A 14,873-nucleotide genomic window follows, 5' to 3' on the forward strand; every position below is an offset into this window, starting at 1 on the left:
AACCTGGCCTTGAACACCTCCAGGGATGGGACATCCACAACCGTCCCCCTCCCACCAATATCACCTCCTACCACCAATATCACCCCCCTAAAGTACGTCCCTAAGCACCACGTCCAACCTCTCCCTCAAAACCCCCAGGGACAGTGACCCACCACCTCCCTGGGCAACCCCTTCTAATGCCTGACTAAAAGATCTCCCATAAAGGCTGCTCATACAGTTTTTCATCAGTCAGTTAAACATAAATATTTGCTTTGATTTATTTTCCCTATTTTACAATGCAGAAGAGAAATATCTCTAAGGATTTTTTGCTTATTTACTTTTCATAGGTCGTCATTACTATGGTACCTGACGGCGATACTTTTGTACCGAGGCATTAATGCTCTGAGGTAGTCACAGCAAGGGAGTTTTCAGCGATATTTAATCTTGTAGTTCCGAGACCTAAAGCGAAAGGATACAAAAAGAAAGCCACAGGCTCAGTCCTGGGTGTTTATGCTGTTTCACCTTGCTCGTCTTTGCTTTTATACCACAGAACAGATCTGAGAGAGCTTGTTGGTATGAGTCAGGCTCTCAGAAGAATTTCGTTGATTGTACTGGTGCTTGCTTGAGTTTTTCCCATCTTTCTTTCTGGATTTTACTGTACACATTGAGGTGATGTTCTGGAGTGAGTTATACTGAGGAGAAGTGGTTGTAGGACAGTGAAACCTCTCACGGATAATATAACCGATCTTTGTTGTTGCAACAAATCCATCTGCAGTTGGCACAATTCTGGTAGCTGTTGTGTGTATGCACTGTACTGCCAGTAAGGCACCTGCAGAAACCAAGTTCAGAATAAAGAGTTAACTGAGTAGTAGGACTTGATTTAAAATACATCCCCTGTCCCAAACAGTCCCTTGTCACCAGACAGTTCACATTCAGTAAAACTGGGCCACTGATGTTACCTGCGGAGGGAGGAAGAGAGGGGGAAAAATAAACCATGCTGACTGTTTCTCCTTAGAACATTATAGGTGGTTGGCATAACAGAAACGTGCAGAGACTTTTGCTTGCTTTGCCATAAAACTCACTGCTATTTGAGCCCACGATATTTTTCTTTATTGTGTGCTGCAGTACTCAAACTGTAGCATTGTAATTGCAGCTTCTAGTCACTAGAAGCTTCAGCCTCTTGTTCTGGGATACATTTCCTATTGCTGTGACACAAGGGAGGGAAGGCAGACAGGTTCTAATAACTCAGTTACTCACCACTTGCAACATCCCAGACTGTAATGGTCTGATCCAGCGACCCTGTGTACAAGTACTTGTCATCTTTCGAGAAGCAAGCACAGCGAATGCCTTTCAGGAGAGATGCAGGCTGAAAATGGACAATGGTTAGGATTAGATTGTTAAACTGGTACATACAGGTTGAGGTGAAGATGCCTTAGAGTGCTCAGTGGTTATTCAGTACCTTCAGAATAGTGGTAAATTGTAACTAAATAAAGATCTTTATGAGAGTGATCATGGTAGGAGAGTGGGAAATATCACAAAATAAGATCCTTGGCTTGTGAAGCACTCTGTGACTGTGCAGGAAAGAGAGTCTGGTGTGGCTGTACAGAAGCACATTATTCCATCTGTTGAAAGGAGTAGTTCAGGTGCATCTGTAGTGTATTGTCAGGTGAAAGACCGACAGCATTGATCCAGCCTTCTGCATCACTTTTTTTTTTTTACTGGATTTTCCTGAGCTGACCCAATTTACCCCTTCTGTTGCTATTGTTAGCTTGCGACAACTCATTCTCCTCACTGACTTGTCAGCTAGCTTATGCCAGCTAAATGAGCAATAATGAGCTGTAGATAAATAACTCCTATGACTTACGTTTTAGTGTCACAGGGGTGTTTACAGCACACTCCTTCAGTTAGACAGGATTGACACCTTGATGGTGTATCTAGATGCTCAGACCTAAATGCTGAGAATAGCTTGCTGCCTGTCGGTGTGAACGGCTATATGCAGGATTTGGGTATCCTGTCTGAGAGCTGGGAATCCGGTCGGTTGGATCCCCCGATAGCTTAGAGCAGTAATCGACTGTTGGCACTGTCTTACCTCTCTGCCGGTGTAGTACCTTATAATAGCACATCTCATGTTCCTGCTGACAGGACTCCAAGTCCCAGAGACACTGCAGTGAATCCTCAGCTCCACTGAGTGCCCAGTGCTCTCCATGACTGCTTTCCAAGCAGGAGATCTGGCTTCTGTGACCTTCCAAAGGAAACACCTGGGACTGTGCGCAGTCATAAAGGAATAAATCCCCACTAGTCATGCCGTAGAGGACTCTGTAATCTGCAAGGACAGCCACTCTGGAAACAAGAGCACCGGGGATCTGAGTATAAAAGGTGTAGGTGGGCCTGTGGATCACTGGACATGGATCTGCAGGGGTAATATCCAGCACGAGGACTAAATCATTGTATGCAATGGCAAGCTGCTTTTCATGCTTGTTGATTGCCATATGGTTGACTGGTTTCTGTGACTCTGGAGGTGGGATGCATGCTACATCCTGCCTGGAGTTCAGCGGAAAAACAAGGACTGTTCCAGATATGAGTCCAGTGAAGAGGAGCTGGGTTTGCTCAGCTATTTCCAGGCATCTCACCTGAGCAGAAGTGTCCAGTGTGTCACACACTGCACCTGTAAAAGAGAAGGTAAACAGCAAGACTTCTTATTCCAACTGCATGTGAATGTCTTCCCTCAGATAAGACTCAGGATGGCTCCTTTTTTGTGCAATCACTTGCATATTATTCATTTTTTTTCCTATGTCATGATAATAAGGTAATCTAGACAAAAGTTTTGAAGAGAGAACAAAGCTTTCCAATCTGAACCCTATTTTCCTAAATCTCACGCTTAGGAAAAGCAGAAAGGAGCAGACTGTCCTTGTCATCTGCTCAGAAAGCTACCCATGCAGTCACTGCCTCTGTGAGTTGTTTTCCTCTTCTACCCCATATGCAAGCTTAATTGTGTGCAGTATTTGTGAGATGCAGTTCACCTTCTGTGGCATCCCAGATGATGACTTTCTGTCTGTCCTCAGGTTGGGTTAAATAGACGTAATCCCCTCCGTGGGACAGTGCAGTGCAGCCTGTGTCTGTGACACGCGCCAAGGTTTTCTGCTGCTGCTTGCAGACGAGGTTCCACACTCTAAGGTACGTCGCGCCATGGGAGGCAGAAACCAAAGTGCAGTCGTACAGGGCTAAATGTGTTACTGGTGCTCCCATGCCATCCAGTGTGTCAGTCAGCAACCCTTGTTCTGATAAACTCCACACCTAGGAAAAGTTGGTGGGGGGGAGTAAGTGTCTGAGCCACTTCTTCCTAAATCCTATTAAAGAGGTGAAACAATACAGCTTAGCTAACTTGTACTGACACATAGGTGAAGTCAAAGAATAGCATCCAAGCCCTAACACTAGAAGAAAAAATGTTGAATAGCTACGAATACCAAGTTACTCTAAAACAAATGTATGAAGCACCAGGAGCCATTCAGACCACTTGCTTTCTTTTGCTCTGAAAGATCTTTAATTAGATCCTGCACATTTTGGACTGTACTGCCTGTTTACCTCTTTCTTTGGCAAGTGATGGTGCTCCACATGTTGTGTATTCCATCTGGCTCCTGCTCACACATGGGTAACGAGGCAGCTTTTAGGAGTTGAAATTTAATATGTTTTAGAAATGGAATACACTGGTTTGAGGCTGGCCCTCGGAACTGCTGAAGTGCTTTTCATTCAGTCTCAAAAACAAAAGGAGAACAGAAAGGCTCGAAGCAATAAAGATAAGGGTCAATGGTCATCCTCTTTTTAGAAGTGTGGCTGTACTAGAAGGACCTTCAGAACTGCAAATCCAACCCCCAGGCAGGTTGCTGGAGGTCAAGATGAGCTCTTTATTGTGTCAGGGGCGTATTTTGTGAGCTGGATTTGTAAGAAATGCTTCTGATTGGGAAGCTGCCCAGCCTGCCTTCCTACCTGGATACATGCAGCCTGAGAACCAGTAACAACGATGCTGTTGCCAGCAGAGATAGCAGCTGTATGAACCGTTCCTTCATGTTCCAGGTCTGCTGCTAGGAACCTGTGGAAGCCCTTTGCATCTGCGAGGTACACTCTCACGTACTCCTCAAAGCCTAAAACAATAAAATGTTAGTACTGATTTACTGAGCTGGGAAAATCTGTAATCTCCTTCAACACCACATCCAGATGTGTATGATTTAATCCCTATATTTCGTGAAAGGTAACCCCTAAGGGTAGCTTAGAAACCCTAAAAAATAATCATGCTAACTTAAGTCCTTTTCACTACTTACTTCTCATCCTCTAGAGAAAGGGCAATGTATAGCTGAATAAGGCCAGGCTAATGGGAAATTCCACATGCTGACCTCTTTTAAAGGATACCTGGCATGTGGGAAAGCGGCTATTGCTAACATTTTGTGAAGGAATGGGTGCTATTAAACCTGCAGCAAGAATGGACTCATCTTCTGATGCAACCACAAAGCAAACCCTCCCAGGAAGCTTCTCAAGCAGACTGTTTCCATCAGAAGAGATCTGCAGAGAAATAAGGCAAAAGTTAGGCATGAAGCTAGGATAGCTGAACTGTTTCTCTCCTGAAGGAAAGAGGATAGATTAGCAGTGAAATTTAATTTGGCCTCATGGTACTGGGCAGACTGTGCAGCAGGACAGAGAGTGTTATACTTGTCCATTTGGGAACCAGGATATGGAAATCTGAAGAGGGTGCTCTATTCTGAATGGAGAAGGAAGGCCTGTTGGTTATCCGATCAGTTGCCTGGCTCAGCATGCTTCTGGAGAGTATATGGGAACTGTATTTCATTTCATTTCACGGTTGTGTGGTGGCAGTGTTTCTCCAGCACACCCTTCACCCTTCCAAGGGTGTTCTGCAGAACGTTATAGTTATGTTCAGTGCTTTCCGTCCAAGGAGTTCGGTATGATAAATGTGTGTGATGCAGTGATGCAGCAGTAGATGCAGAGTGGTTGTGCTCTTTTTGGAGGAATATAAGCCCGATTAGAAACTGGTTTGCTTATTCATGAAACAAAACTGGGCCAGGGTGGGGAGCAGAACCCAAACTGGCAACAGTGAAAGTTCACGGTTGTATCGGTGGTGACTGAGAAGTGGACAGAAGGAAGGGCCAGATCACCTTGCTTTGGCTGCCTGGGGATTGCATGAAATGTGAAAATATGTCATCGAGAACAGCTTGTGGTGATATATCCAGATATCAACACAACAGAGTGAAATTCAGAATCTATCATTCAGGGTCTTCCACAGAATTAGCCTTACTTACAATTCAGATCCCTGAAATGTTGTAAAGAAGCTGAACAGATTGATGGGTACCATAGAGAGAGATCCCCTGCTAAATCCCACTATCATCTTCCCTTGCTTCTGAAGCAGAACACTGGAAGTTGGCGTTTCTTCCTGTAGCCCTGATAGCTGACGTTTGGATCTCAGCTCGCCAGTGTTGCTGTTCCACAGGCTCAGCACTCCTCCTTCAGACACAGTCATAATCACCAGCCTCAGGCTGTGTACTGCAGAACATATCCATGCACCCGACACCTCTGCAGAGATCTGGAAGATGAGTTCTGCTGTCTCCAGGTGCCAAGCATTGACCTAGGTGGCAAAAGAGAGAGGTGTAGCAAGGACCAAGGTAGCTTTTCTGTCCACAACCTTCATGACTGTGGCTGTAAATTCTATAGTTCTTGTTCTTTCAGCAGACTTTAAGCTAAAGAATGGCCCTACCTTTGTGTCTGAGGAAGAATATACAATCATGTGCCTCTCATCCACGTGAAGGTGATGTGAGGGCTGCTCTTCAATAAGTGTATCTTGGATAACAAACTTTACTCTGCCAGAAATCAAATTCCAGATGCGCAGACTGTGATCCATGGCAGCTGAGACAGCACAGGTTCCTTTTGCAAACACTTTCACACACCTCACCTCAGCTATAAAATAAGAGAGGAGGGTTAACAAACCGAGGGGTTCCCGGTGCTTTCAGCAATTGGCAGAATGCTGGCAGCTAGGAGGCGATGGCCGAGTTGTCGGAGCTCTTTTTCAGACATGAAAGCAGCTCTCCAACCATAAAAAATGGAGAATGCTCACCAGAGTGCCCAGGGAGGGCGTGCAGCATCTCAATAACTTCCATATTCCAGACAAGCATTGAGCCATCCTGGGAACCTGCCACCAGCAGCCGGTAATCAGAACTAAGTGCCATCACTGTGACGCCTGCCGAGAGACACAAAGAGGAAAGTCTGCTTCTGAAACCGTAGACAAAAAAAGAGACAATTTGAGATTGTTAATATGCTGTGCTTCCCCAACTGGAAACCCCCTATGCTGCCTGAACCCCGCAGTCTGTGCCAAGAGGGAGATTAGGTTCCCTCAGACATATCTAGGTCAGTGTGTGCCTTTGTTGTCCTGGCGACAAAATGACCCACTTTCTCTATTCTCATTTGTCGAAGCAATTGCAAGTGGGAATGGTGCGTGACTGAGCACGAAGGCAAACGGACCTTTATCCTGCCTTTGTGTGAGCTCACGGGGAAAACTGTACTTCCATGGAAATATGTTATCTCCTTCTTGCTCTATTTGTTTGTGACATTACTTGGATCCCTTTCATAACAGATGGATGATTAGATGTATTCTTGGGCTATAGCCATCCCCAGGACTAATCTTACCTTTGAGGAATCCAGTGAGCGTTGTGTGTAGGGGCCCACCAGGTGGCTGGAGAAATCCACACAACGGAATGAGAACAGGATGGGGACGGGCGCTGAACCAGCTCAGACACTGCTGGCACAGCTTCCCAATTACCTCTGGGTAAGAAGGCACAAAAAAAAGAAGCCTGGCCAACACTTCTGTGTATATTATACTCAATCCTAAGAGGGCAGAGAAGAAAAGCATTTTAAAACAAGACCGTGGTGGGCTTGAGAGCTACCATAGTTGCATTTTATGCGATGTACAGTATGTAATGAACTGAGCTCGCCTTACCTAGCCAGGCACTTTAATATAGGGAAGGCTATGATGTAGAACATGGACAAATATAATGGGGTGGCAGGATTTTTCCCTTGAGGGAGGAGCAGCACTGTGTATCCACTCCTCTAGTTAGTGTTAAAGCTGCAAGGGAATCCAAATTGCTTGTAGGTGCTTCTACTAGAAGGGGGCAAGAGGTGTGTTGGTCGTGCTCTAATCAAATAGACAAAATGCCTGTTGGCAAGGAAGAAACCTCAGCTTCCCATACAAAGACCCTACCAGAATGAGGTATTTATGAGACTTTTGATGGATCCCAGAACAGAGAATTTTGTTACTAGTCGTAATTCCTCAGAAAAGTGCTTGTACTTGGAAAAAAAAATCCAATTATCTCCTCAGATATACATCTGCATCACTCTGTCTCTCAGAGACAACTTTTACCTTCAGGACCATGTATACTGCCTACTGCTGGTTTCACAAGGAGGAGTGTGTCCCGCACAAGACGTAGCTCTGGACAGTTGATGCGTTCAGTACACATGGCAAAGTCATCAACAACGCTCTGTATTCCAGAGGTGATTGCTTTACAGCTGATCCAGTTCATATTCCCTGCAGAAAGTAATACTGACTATTAGGGCCGAGAACATCAGCCCTGGGGATGCAGAGTTACTCTGAAGACACTGAGATAAATGCTTTTTGGGGAGGGCAGGGACAGCAGGATTAGCAGCCACTAGCAGTGAAACTAGGACTCATTTGCTGAGGAAGCGGAGGGCTCCCATTGTCACAGTTCCTTCTTTAGCCTTTTAAATGCTCTATGCATTTTTAAAAATTTGTTTGTATCTCTTTATCAGCTGTGGGAGGATCATTTCTTTCACAGCTCCTAAGAGTTGATTTATTTCTCTTTTTCAGGCTTCTTCTCACGGTGGTTATTGATGCTATGCAGAAGGGTTGTGATTATTAGCTGTGGCTGTAAGCATGAACGTGCTTCTGCAGAGCACTGCGTACCCCCTCTTACCCAGTCCTTACCCAGCACATCCTGTTTTAGCTCCTCAATTCGTCCAGCATTAAGTAAGTGAAAAGGCAATTCACTCAACTTCCTCAGATTTGGAACGGTATCAGAGAACCAGAGTGGCTGAGGGGCTACCTAGGAGTAACCAGAACGGTGGGTTTGAGACGTGGCTTGTGGATTAACCTCTGCTTCTACAACTTGAGCGCTAGGTGCTATTTCATGGTATGCCAGCACTTTACTTTCATTGTTTTAAGTTTTCTTGTTAGTAGGAAATGTTTTTCATGAGTCTAAATTTCTCTTGCTACAATCTAAGACAGACTGTCTTTCTGCAGTTGTGATAACAGATTACTTCCTTCCTTGTCGCAAAAGCCTTTTACATGTATGAAATGACATGACAATGTTTGCAAAATGACTGTAGATCTCCTTGGTTGGAGATAATTTTAAAAAATGTATATATACATCTTTCTTCATCATTACTGAAAACACTGAATAGTTTCATTTACCATTATTTCCATTGTCTTTTGATTTTAGACCCTGTCCTGCATGTCCTGAGACACAGAGCACTGGTCCAGAGCTTACAGGTATGGAAATGCCTGCAGATATTCCTTACCTTCCTGTCAGCATTCAAAGTCCTGCTAAGGTGTGGCAGTGTAAGGGGTTTCTTCATTCCCCAGCTCCAGGTCCCCTTGAAGAAATCTGCCAGGAGAAAATGTCGCTTGATTTGATCTTGTTTTGATAGATAACGGTTCTGCACCGTTTCAACAAATTGCCTAGGAAGGAAAAAAAAATAACGGAGGTACTGGAACGGGGAGATAGAGCTCTTTTTTTTCTGTGATCTTTAGCACTGATAGAGTGTAAGAGCAGTGAGGGGAGTGTTGGAAGGGTTCTCAAAAGTCCACAGTGGGAACATCCCAAAATCAGCGATTTGGCATCTCATTCTCCATCCTCTAAGAGTACCTGTGTGCAAAGCCAAGCAGGGTGAAGCTGTCTGCCTTCTGTTCTGCCATGCACTCTCCCATGTCCCTACGCAGCCGTGCCCATTGGAGAGGAGGAAAGCGCAGGATAGCTTTACTTGAGGGAAGGTGGCAGTGGTGAATCTCTGCGAGAACTTCATCGTCAAGGGATAAAACGTCCTTCAGCTCCATGTCTGACAGCCCATTTCTGCAAGTAAAGTGTGATACATGAAAGGAAGTTATTTATCCTCCTCACTGCTGTTTACGCTGATATCTATAGTGGGAGAGTGAGTGCTGAATTCGGGTGGGGGTTCCTCTGGCAGTTCAGAAGTACTAGTTACCCCAAATCTCACTAGTTTACATGGCTGTCTCATCTGAGAGCTTATACCCTGGGCAAGCAACGGAGATTGATTTCCTTTTCCAAGTAATCCCAGAACATCCCCTTCAAGACAATATTTTAGGTAGGCTGCCAGGTATGAGAGGAATGTTATGCTTGCTAAATATATGTATAAACACATTCACAGGCCAGTACTGAGAGCTTTGACTGGTTTGGGCTGTGTTTAGCCAGAGATTACCGATGACCAGTCGGGAAATTTGAGCTGTTCCTTCAGCGATACAGCAATACTCACCGTGAGGAAGCAATATAGCCAAGGACATGAGCCACAAGGACTGTGCCGTGTGACTTTTCCAGTCTGTCCCACAGACGGTGCATGGCCTCCTGGGCTGTGCTAGCGATCACTAGTTCTGAAGAGGAGGTGTACGATGCCCAGTTCCTGGCCTCACAGAAGGCCAGCTTGAAAAGCAGGGGCTGCCCGCCTCCAGGGAGGCTCTGCCAGATGTAGGCCCACTGAGCTGGGCTCAGCCGTCGCTTGTCAGATGCTAAGAGCATCTCTAGCATCTCCTCGCCTTCCTCGCTGGATAAGGGTCCAACTTCAAAGTACGCCTCAGCCTCAGGCACAGCATGTTGGAGAGCTTTCAGAATACCAGACTCTGATGTAGAAATGGAAATGATGATGTGGACCTTTGGTGGGCAGTCTGTAGGGAGCCAGTGGAATCTGTGAGCACCGTCGCAAGGAAGTAGCCTCTCCACAGAGTCGAGGAACAACACCAGTGTGTGTGTGCCACAGCGGGAGATGGTGAGGAGAAGGTTACTGAGGAACAGGACTAGATCACTGCAAGCCTGTCTGGTCTGGGTTGGAGGTGGTGGCAAATCAAATGCAAAACACACTTGGAGACAAATATCCCTCAGCAGGCTCTGAATAGCAGAACTGGACTGGGATGTCCCCAGCAAACGTATCACGATGACGGTTTCTTGCCCTAAAACAGCTTGCATGTGCTTTGATAGTTTGCACATCAGAGCTGTTTTTCCACAGCCTGGTGGCCCGTAAAGGATGAGGGCTGTATGGGTTTTATCATTGTTCTGCCTGATATGGTGAAATATATTGTCCAATAAATTCTGTCTCCCACAGAAAAGTCTGCAGCTCTTCAGACACAGAGCAGCGTGGTGGCCCAGCTCCTGCAGAAGCTGCCCTGGCTCCTTGCTGATCTGTCTTTGGTATGGAAGATTTTCTAAAACGTGGTGCTTAGTGACAGCAACGAACTGCTCACAAAGTTGTTTCAGGTAATTGTTGTTATTCTTGTGCTGAGGGTTCCCAGAATCGTTACCATGTGCCAGTATGTGTACTTTGAGGTGTTTGGGATAGTGGTTTACAAGTTTTGTTTTAAGGTTGCTGAGCAGCTGTTTTGCTTCACTGTCCTCTTTCTCTAGCAGCTCACAGTTTGTCCCTTGTCCAATTTGTCTGTCAGAGTCCTCAAACTCTCTGAGGAATATGAGAGCCCCCAGGTTGCTCTCCTGGGTGTCGATGAGACCTTTTTCAATTTCCCATTCAATTGCTACCAAAAAATAAAAACAAAACAAGTACTTGATTTCAGAACAGAACACAGGAACAGCCATCTATCAACATTGATTTGACATCCCTTGGTCCCTCCATATCTCACATGGTGCTCCGAGTCAGGCATACTGCTGAATATGATCAGGAAGATGGTGGGGAAAAGGAGAAAGACTCCTATTGCTGTATTACTGTTTGTTGGTCAGCACCAACCTCACACTTGAGGATCTGGGATGTGGCATGTAGCAATTCTCTTCCTTCCCTGCATCCTCCCTGTCGTACACAATTGCACCGAGCAGCTCTCCTCCCTGACAGCTCTGGTTGGGAGGACAATACAGCCCTGCCAGAACGCACCTGATTTGTGGTAGCAGTGCCTCTGCTCCGGGCTGAGCAGCCCACATCTCTCTGCCTTCTGGGCCGCCACACGCAGCGCTGAGGCCAGGTGTCCCCGCAGGTGATGCCAGGCCTGCCCGTCAGCCGGCTGCAGCACGTAGCAGGCAGGCAGCGCGTTGTCATCCCGCCGGTACCACTGTGCCAGGAGCTGGGCAGAGCCCCCTGATAGCTGCAGAATTAGGGCCTCAAACTCCTTCTCCGCGATGAGCCACGGCACAGTCTGGTGCTCGTAGCGGTCCCCCAGGAGTCCCTGCAACGAGCAGAAAAGGTCTGGTGTTGAGGCAGTGCCTCGGCGGTGACAGCTGGGATGTGGACTGGCTGCTTGCCTGAGCACCTGGGGTTGCCAGGGAGGGCTGCTCAGGAAACCTGACGGTAACCACAGCACCCTGAGGGCTTCCACAGCCTGCCCCACGGCTGGGGAGAAGGGGCTTTGGGGCAGCTGCTCCTCAGGCCTTTATAGCGTGTGAGGGGAAGTGAGGGTGTGAGACGGTGGATGCACAGAGCAGAGCTGATGTGGGGACTCTGGCCAGCGGGGCTGTGAGGTTGGCTTCGGGGTGGAGGAGAACTAAGGGAGCAGGGCCGAGCCTGGGGACTTCTGGTTAAGACTGAAGGCTGGGCTGGGGAAGAGGGAGATCCTGAAAAGGGTCAGCATCCAGTATCCATGCAGTCTGGAAACAGCTGGAACGAGCTCAGAGCTCAGACCCACCATGTAATCCTTGAGCAGTACCCTTCTGGCTTGTGTGAAGGAGAGAGGGCATAGCTGAACCTTGTGGCTGGCTCCCCTGAGGTGTGTAGGAACACACTGAGAACCGGTCTGAGGAGGAGTTGGACTCCATGAGCCTTGCGGGTCCCTTCCAACTTGGGATATCCTATGGTTCTAGGAGGACGCTGCCTGAGTGCCTGCTAGTGCCATGTGTGTGCTCAGCATGGTGCTGCCAGCTGGGGCGTGAGCTGCAGGAGCTCGGAGGTGGTGAGCTCACGGTGCTGTGGCGCTGTGGTGAGGTGCTCATAGCTCTGCCTCAGAGACTCTCTTTTGCCAGCCTCTGGTGGAGTGGCTCAGGGGAAAAAAGGCACAACTTGCACAAATACTTAATTGCTTATTTATTTACTCGTGGCTTTGATTAAGCTCCCTGGGACTGCACATTCTCTGCATTTATTCTCTTTGTTCGGCAAAGCTTTCCTCCTCCCTTTCTAAAACCAAAACAACCCGAGGAAGCAACCGAGCACTTCTGCAGGTGTCTCAGCCTCCTCTCCTGTTCTGCAGGGCTTCAAGTTCTGGGTGTGGGCTTGGGGCTGTCACCAAGGTGCTCCGGGGATGCTGCGGTGGGCTGCTGCTGTGTGGAGCTTTCGGTGGCTAGGAGGGGCGTTCAGAGGGATGTTAGTTTCTCTCCTTTTGGTGGGGCAGAAGCATGGAGCAGATATCAGCTTGCAGTGTGACACCCCGCCTCTGTCCTTGCTGGTTGCTATGGCATTTTCATTTCTGGTTCTTTGCCTGGGGAATTTGTGTTCATTCCTTAGTTACTGAGAAAACCCCCTCAATATTGAGCTATTGGGCAGAAAGCAAGCTCAGAGCAAGAACTGGTATTATCCTTCTTGCCTTATGTGTATCTCTATCTTCCTCTTACATCTGCCACACACAGTCTGTTATCTTCAGCTCTGAAGAAACCATGTTTTCAGTGCTGGACCACATGTGTGTGCCTGTCTAGGCTTCTTTCATCTTTTAGGATCTACCTCAGTTAACAACATCTCAGCCCCATCAGCTAGTTGATTTGTGAAAATCCTCAGGCAGGCTAATTTTGGGGAAAACCATCTTACCTGTCCACTTTGCAAGTTCTCAGTGCAAGCAGTCTGCCCTGTAAGTCTCACTTTAGCCATGGGGATGGAGCATGCACCATAGTGCTGGTACTTACAATGAAGGTGGGACCAGCTGACAGTTTCTGACAGGCTTCAATTTCCTCCAGAGAGAGTTCTGTGTTTCTCTGATCAGTGTCTACAAGGTCAGAAATACCCCATCTCAAGTCAATTACCTGCACACACACACACACAAAAACAAAACCAATTCAGATTCTTAGACTAGTCAGTACTATCATGAAAACAGTGATGTGGGAAAATTAAGTCATTCTATCACATTTGATTTTTAGATCAATCTGAAAACTAGTGGTATGCAACTTTAATTACTGGAACTCTACAGAGATGCTGAGACATTCAAAATCTCTCAGATCTCTTCAAAACCTGTCATGGAAGATAACGATTCCCAACATTTCCATAGCTCCTTTTATCCTAGAATTAGTATACTTAGGACTAATTCAGTTATCCCTGAAGTATATCCAGTGGAATTTATACATTCCATGATTTTTTTTTTCCAATGGAATCTAGAAATGAAAGGATGATATAAGCCCTCAGGTCCAGGTGCTTGGAGGTGGTTAGCCACCTACCTCTTCACTGAAATCCACACAGCTCAAGCATCCAAATATACTTAAAAGATCTAAGAAACTGATACAGCAGTATTTGATTCCTAAGAAGATTATAAGAGAATGGGAAATCTATTAATATTTCATTTTTTCTCTCCATCCCACATATTTTGATGGCCTTTGCACAGGACAGACAGGAGAAAAGTGACTTACCTCAAACATGAAGCCGTGCTTCTGACAGAAAGCCTGCGCTTCTGGATATGCTTTCTCCAGGAGGGCCTCTCTTTCTGTAGCCATGTCTGCATGGAAGGATTTGTGCAGGACAACAGAAGTTAGGAGTTTGGTTTTTACTTTACCTACTTGTCATGTTAGACCTTACAGCAAAAATGCAGTTTGTGTTGCTATCATCTCATCTGTGTAGAGTTTCATACAGATGACATTCTGGTTAAGTCTCGTAAGACTGCGGTTTCCATGTGTCTGCAGGCTCATGCCCACGTTACTATGTGAATACCCATATGTCCTTGCTACTCGTATACCATTACAAGTGTATTTTCAAGGTTATATTCAGTCCTACTGACTTGTCACAGTGTTTTTGTTTGCTAATATGAAAACTCTGGAACTGGAAAATTTGGGATTGCATAGTGCAAAACACAATACAGCAGCACCGATCCAGAAAGAACGTATTCCTTGCAACTTACTGCGGCAAATTCTCCATCCTATTTTAAGACCTCTCAGCCACACTGTTGGTCATCTCAGCAGTGACAAATAGCCACAATAAAAGGCAATTCTATCCACAAGGAGACTTTTCATAGAGTCAGGTCTGTGAAATGTTTATGGCCACTTCCCCTGCTGCGCTTTTTGCAAGAGATTATCACTTTCTGGAAAAATCTGTGTGACACCTTTAAGTGAGGTATTCAGTGAATTAAATCAAACAACAAACTAGAAAAAAAATAAAATAAATTAAGAAGACAAAGCAAATAGAAGGAAAGGTAAGCACATATATGCACACAAACACAAGCACGAGTGCTCACTTCCAGGCTCACATGCATGCGCCTTCGTCTTTTCACTGATACACAAGTCTTACATTCAAGGTTAATTTTCACGCCTGCAAAATGAAAAGACAAGGGGAATATAAAGGACATTTTTCTCCTTACATATGTGTTATTATGCAAGATTACAATTTCTTCAGAACTGGAATATTCTCTCCGTGAAGCTATGTAAACATTCTCGGCACTACGTGATCGTGTGATAAAGTAGTACGAGAGGGAA

The 14,873-nt window shown here is 46.1% G+C and overlaps 1 protein-coding gene across 1 annotated transcript; it reads right to left on the minus strand.

The window, feature by feature from the left end:
- Positions 1-97: 97 nt before the first annotated feature.
- On the minus strand, positions 98-13,901 carry NWD1 (NACHT and WD repeat domain containing 1). Its single transcript, XM_040538011.1, has 18 exons — positions 13,818-13,901; positions 13,060-13,253; positions 11,155-11,645; positions 9,541-10,804; positions 8,916-9,119; positions 8,569-8,728; positions 7,976-8,093; positions 7,394-7,558; positions 6,664-6,861; positions 6,095-6,217; positions 5,738-5,937; positions 5,336-5,608; positions 4,443-4,533; positions 3,964-4,118; positions 3,000-3,273; positions 2,088-2,644; positions 1,237-1,345; positions 98-808 (listed from the first exon to the last, which is right to left on the minus strand). The coding sequence occupies exons 1-18, from the start codon at positions 13,899-13,901 to the stop codon at positions 519-521; spliced, it is 4,950 nt and encodes a 1,649-aa protein (XP_040393945.1). The 3' UTR covers positions 98-518.
- Between the last annotated feature and the right edge of the window lie 972 nt (positions 13,902-14,873).

The sequence above is a fragment of the Cygnus olor genome, chromosome 26 (genome assembly GCF_009769625.2).
Source record: "Cygnus olor isolate bCygOlo1 chromosome 26, bCygOlo1.pri.v2, whole genome shotgun sequence".
Taxonomy (NCBI): Eukaryota; Metazoa; Chordata; class Aves; order Anseriformes; family Anatidae; genus Cygnus; species Cygnus olor.

Coding starts and splice junctions, on each gene's coding strand:
- NWD1 (XM_040538011.1), bottom strand. CDS start 13,901: ATGGCTACAGAAAGAGAGGCCCTCCTGGAGAAAGCATATCCAGAAGCG. Junction 6,218..6,663: donor GCTCACTGGATTCCTCAAAG/GTAAGATTAGTC, acceptor GTCTCTCGGCAG/GCGTCACAGTGATGGCACTT. Junction 809..1,236: donor AGTCTGGGATGTTGCAAGTG/GTGAGTAACTGA, acceptor TGGTTTCTGCAG/GTGCCTTACTGGCAGTACAG.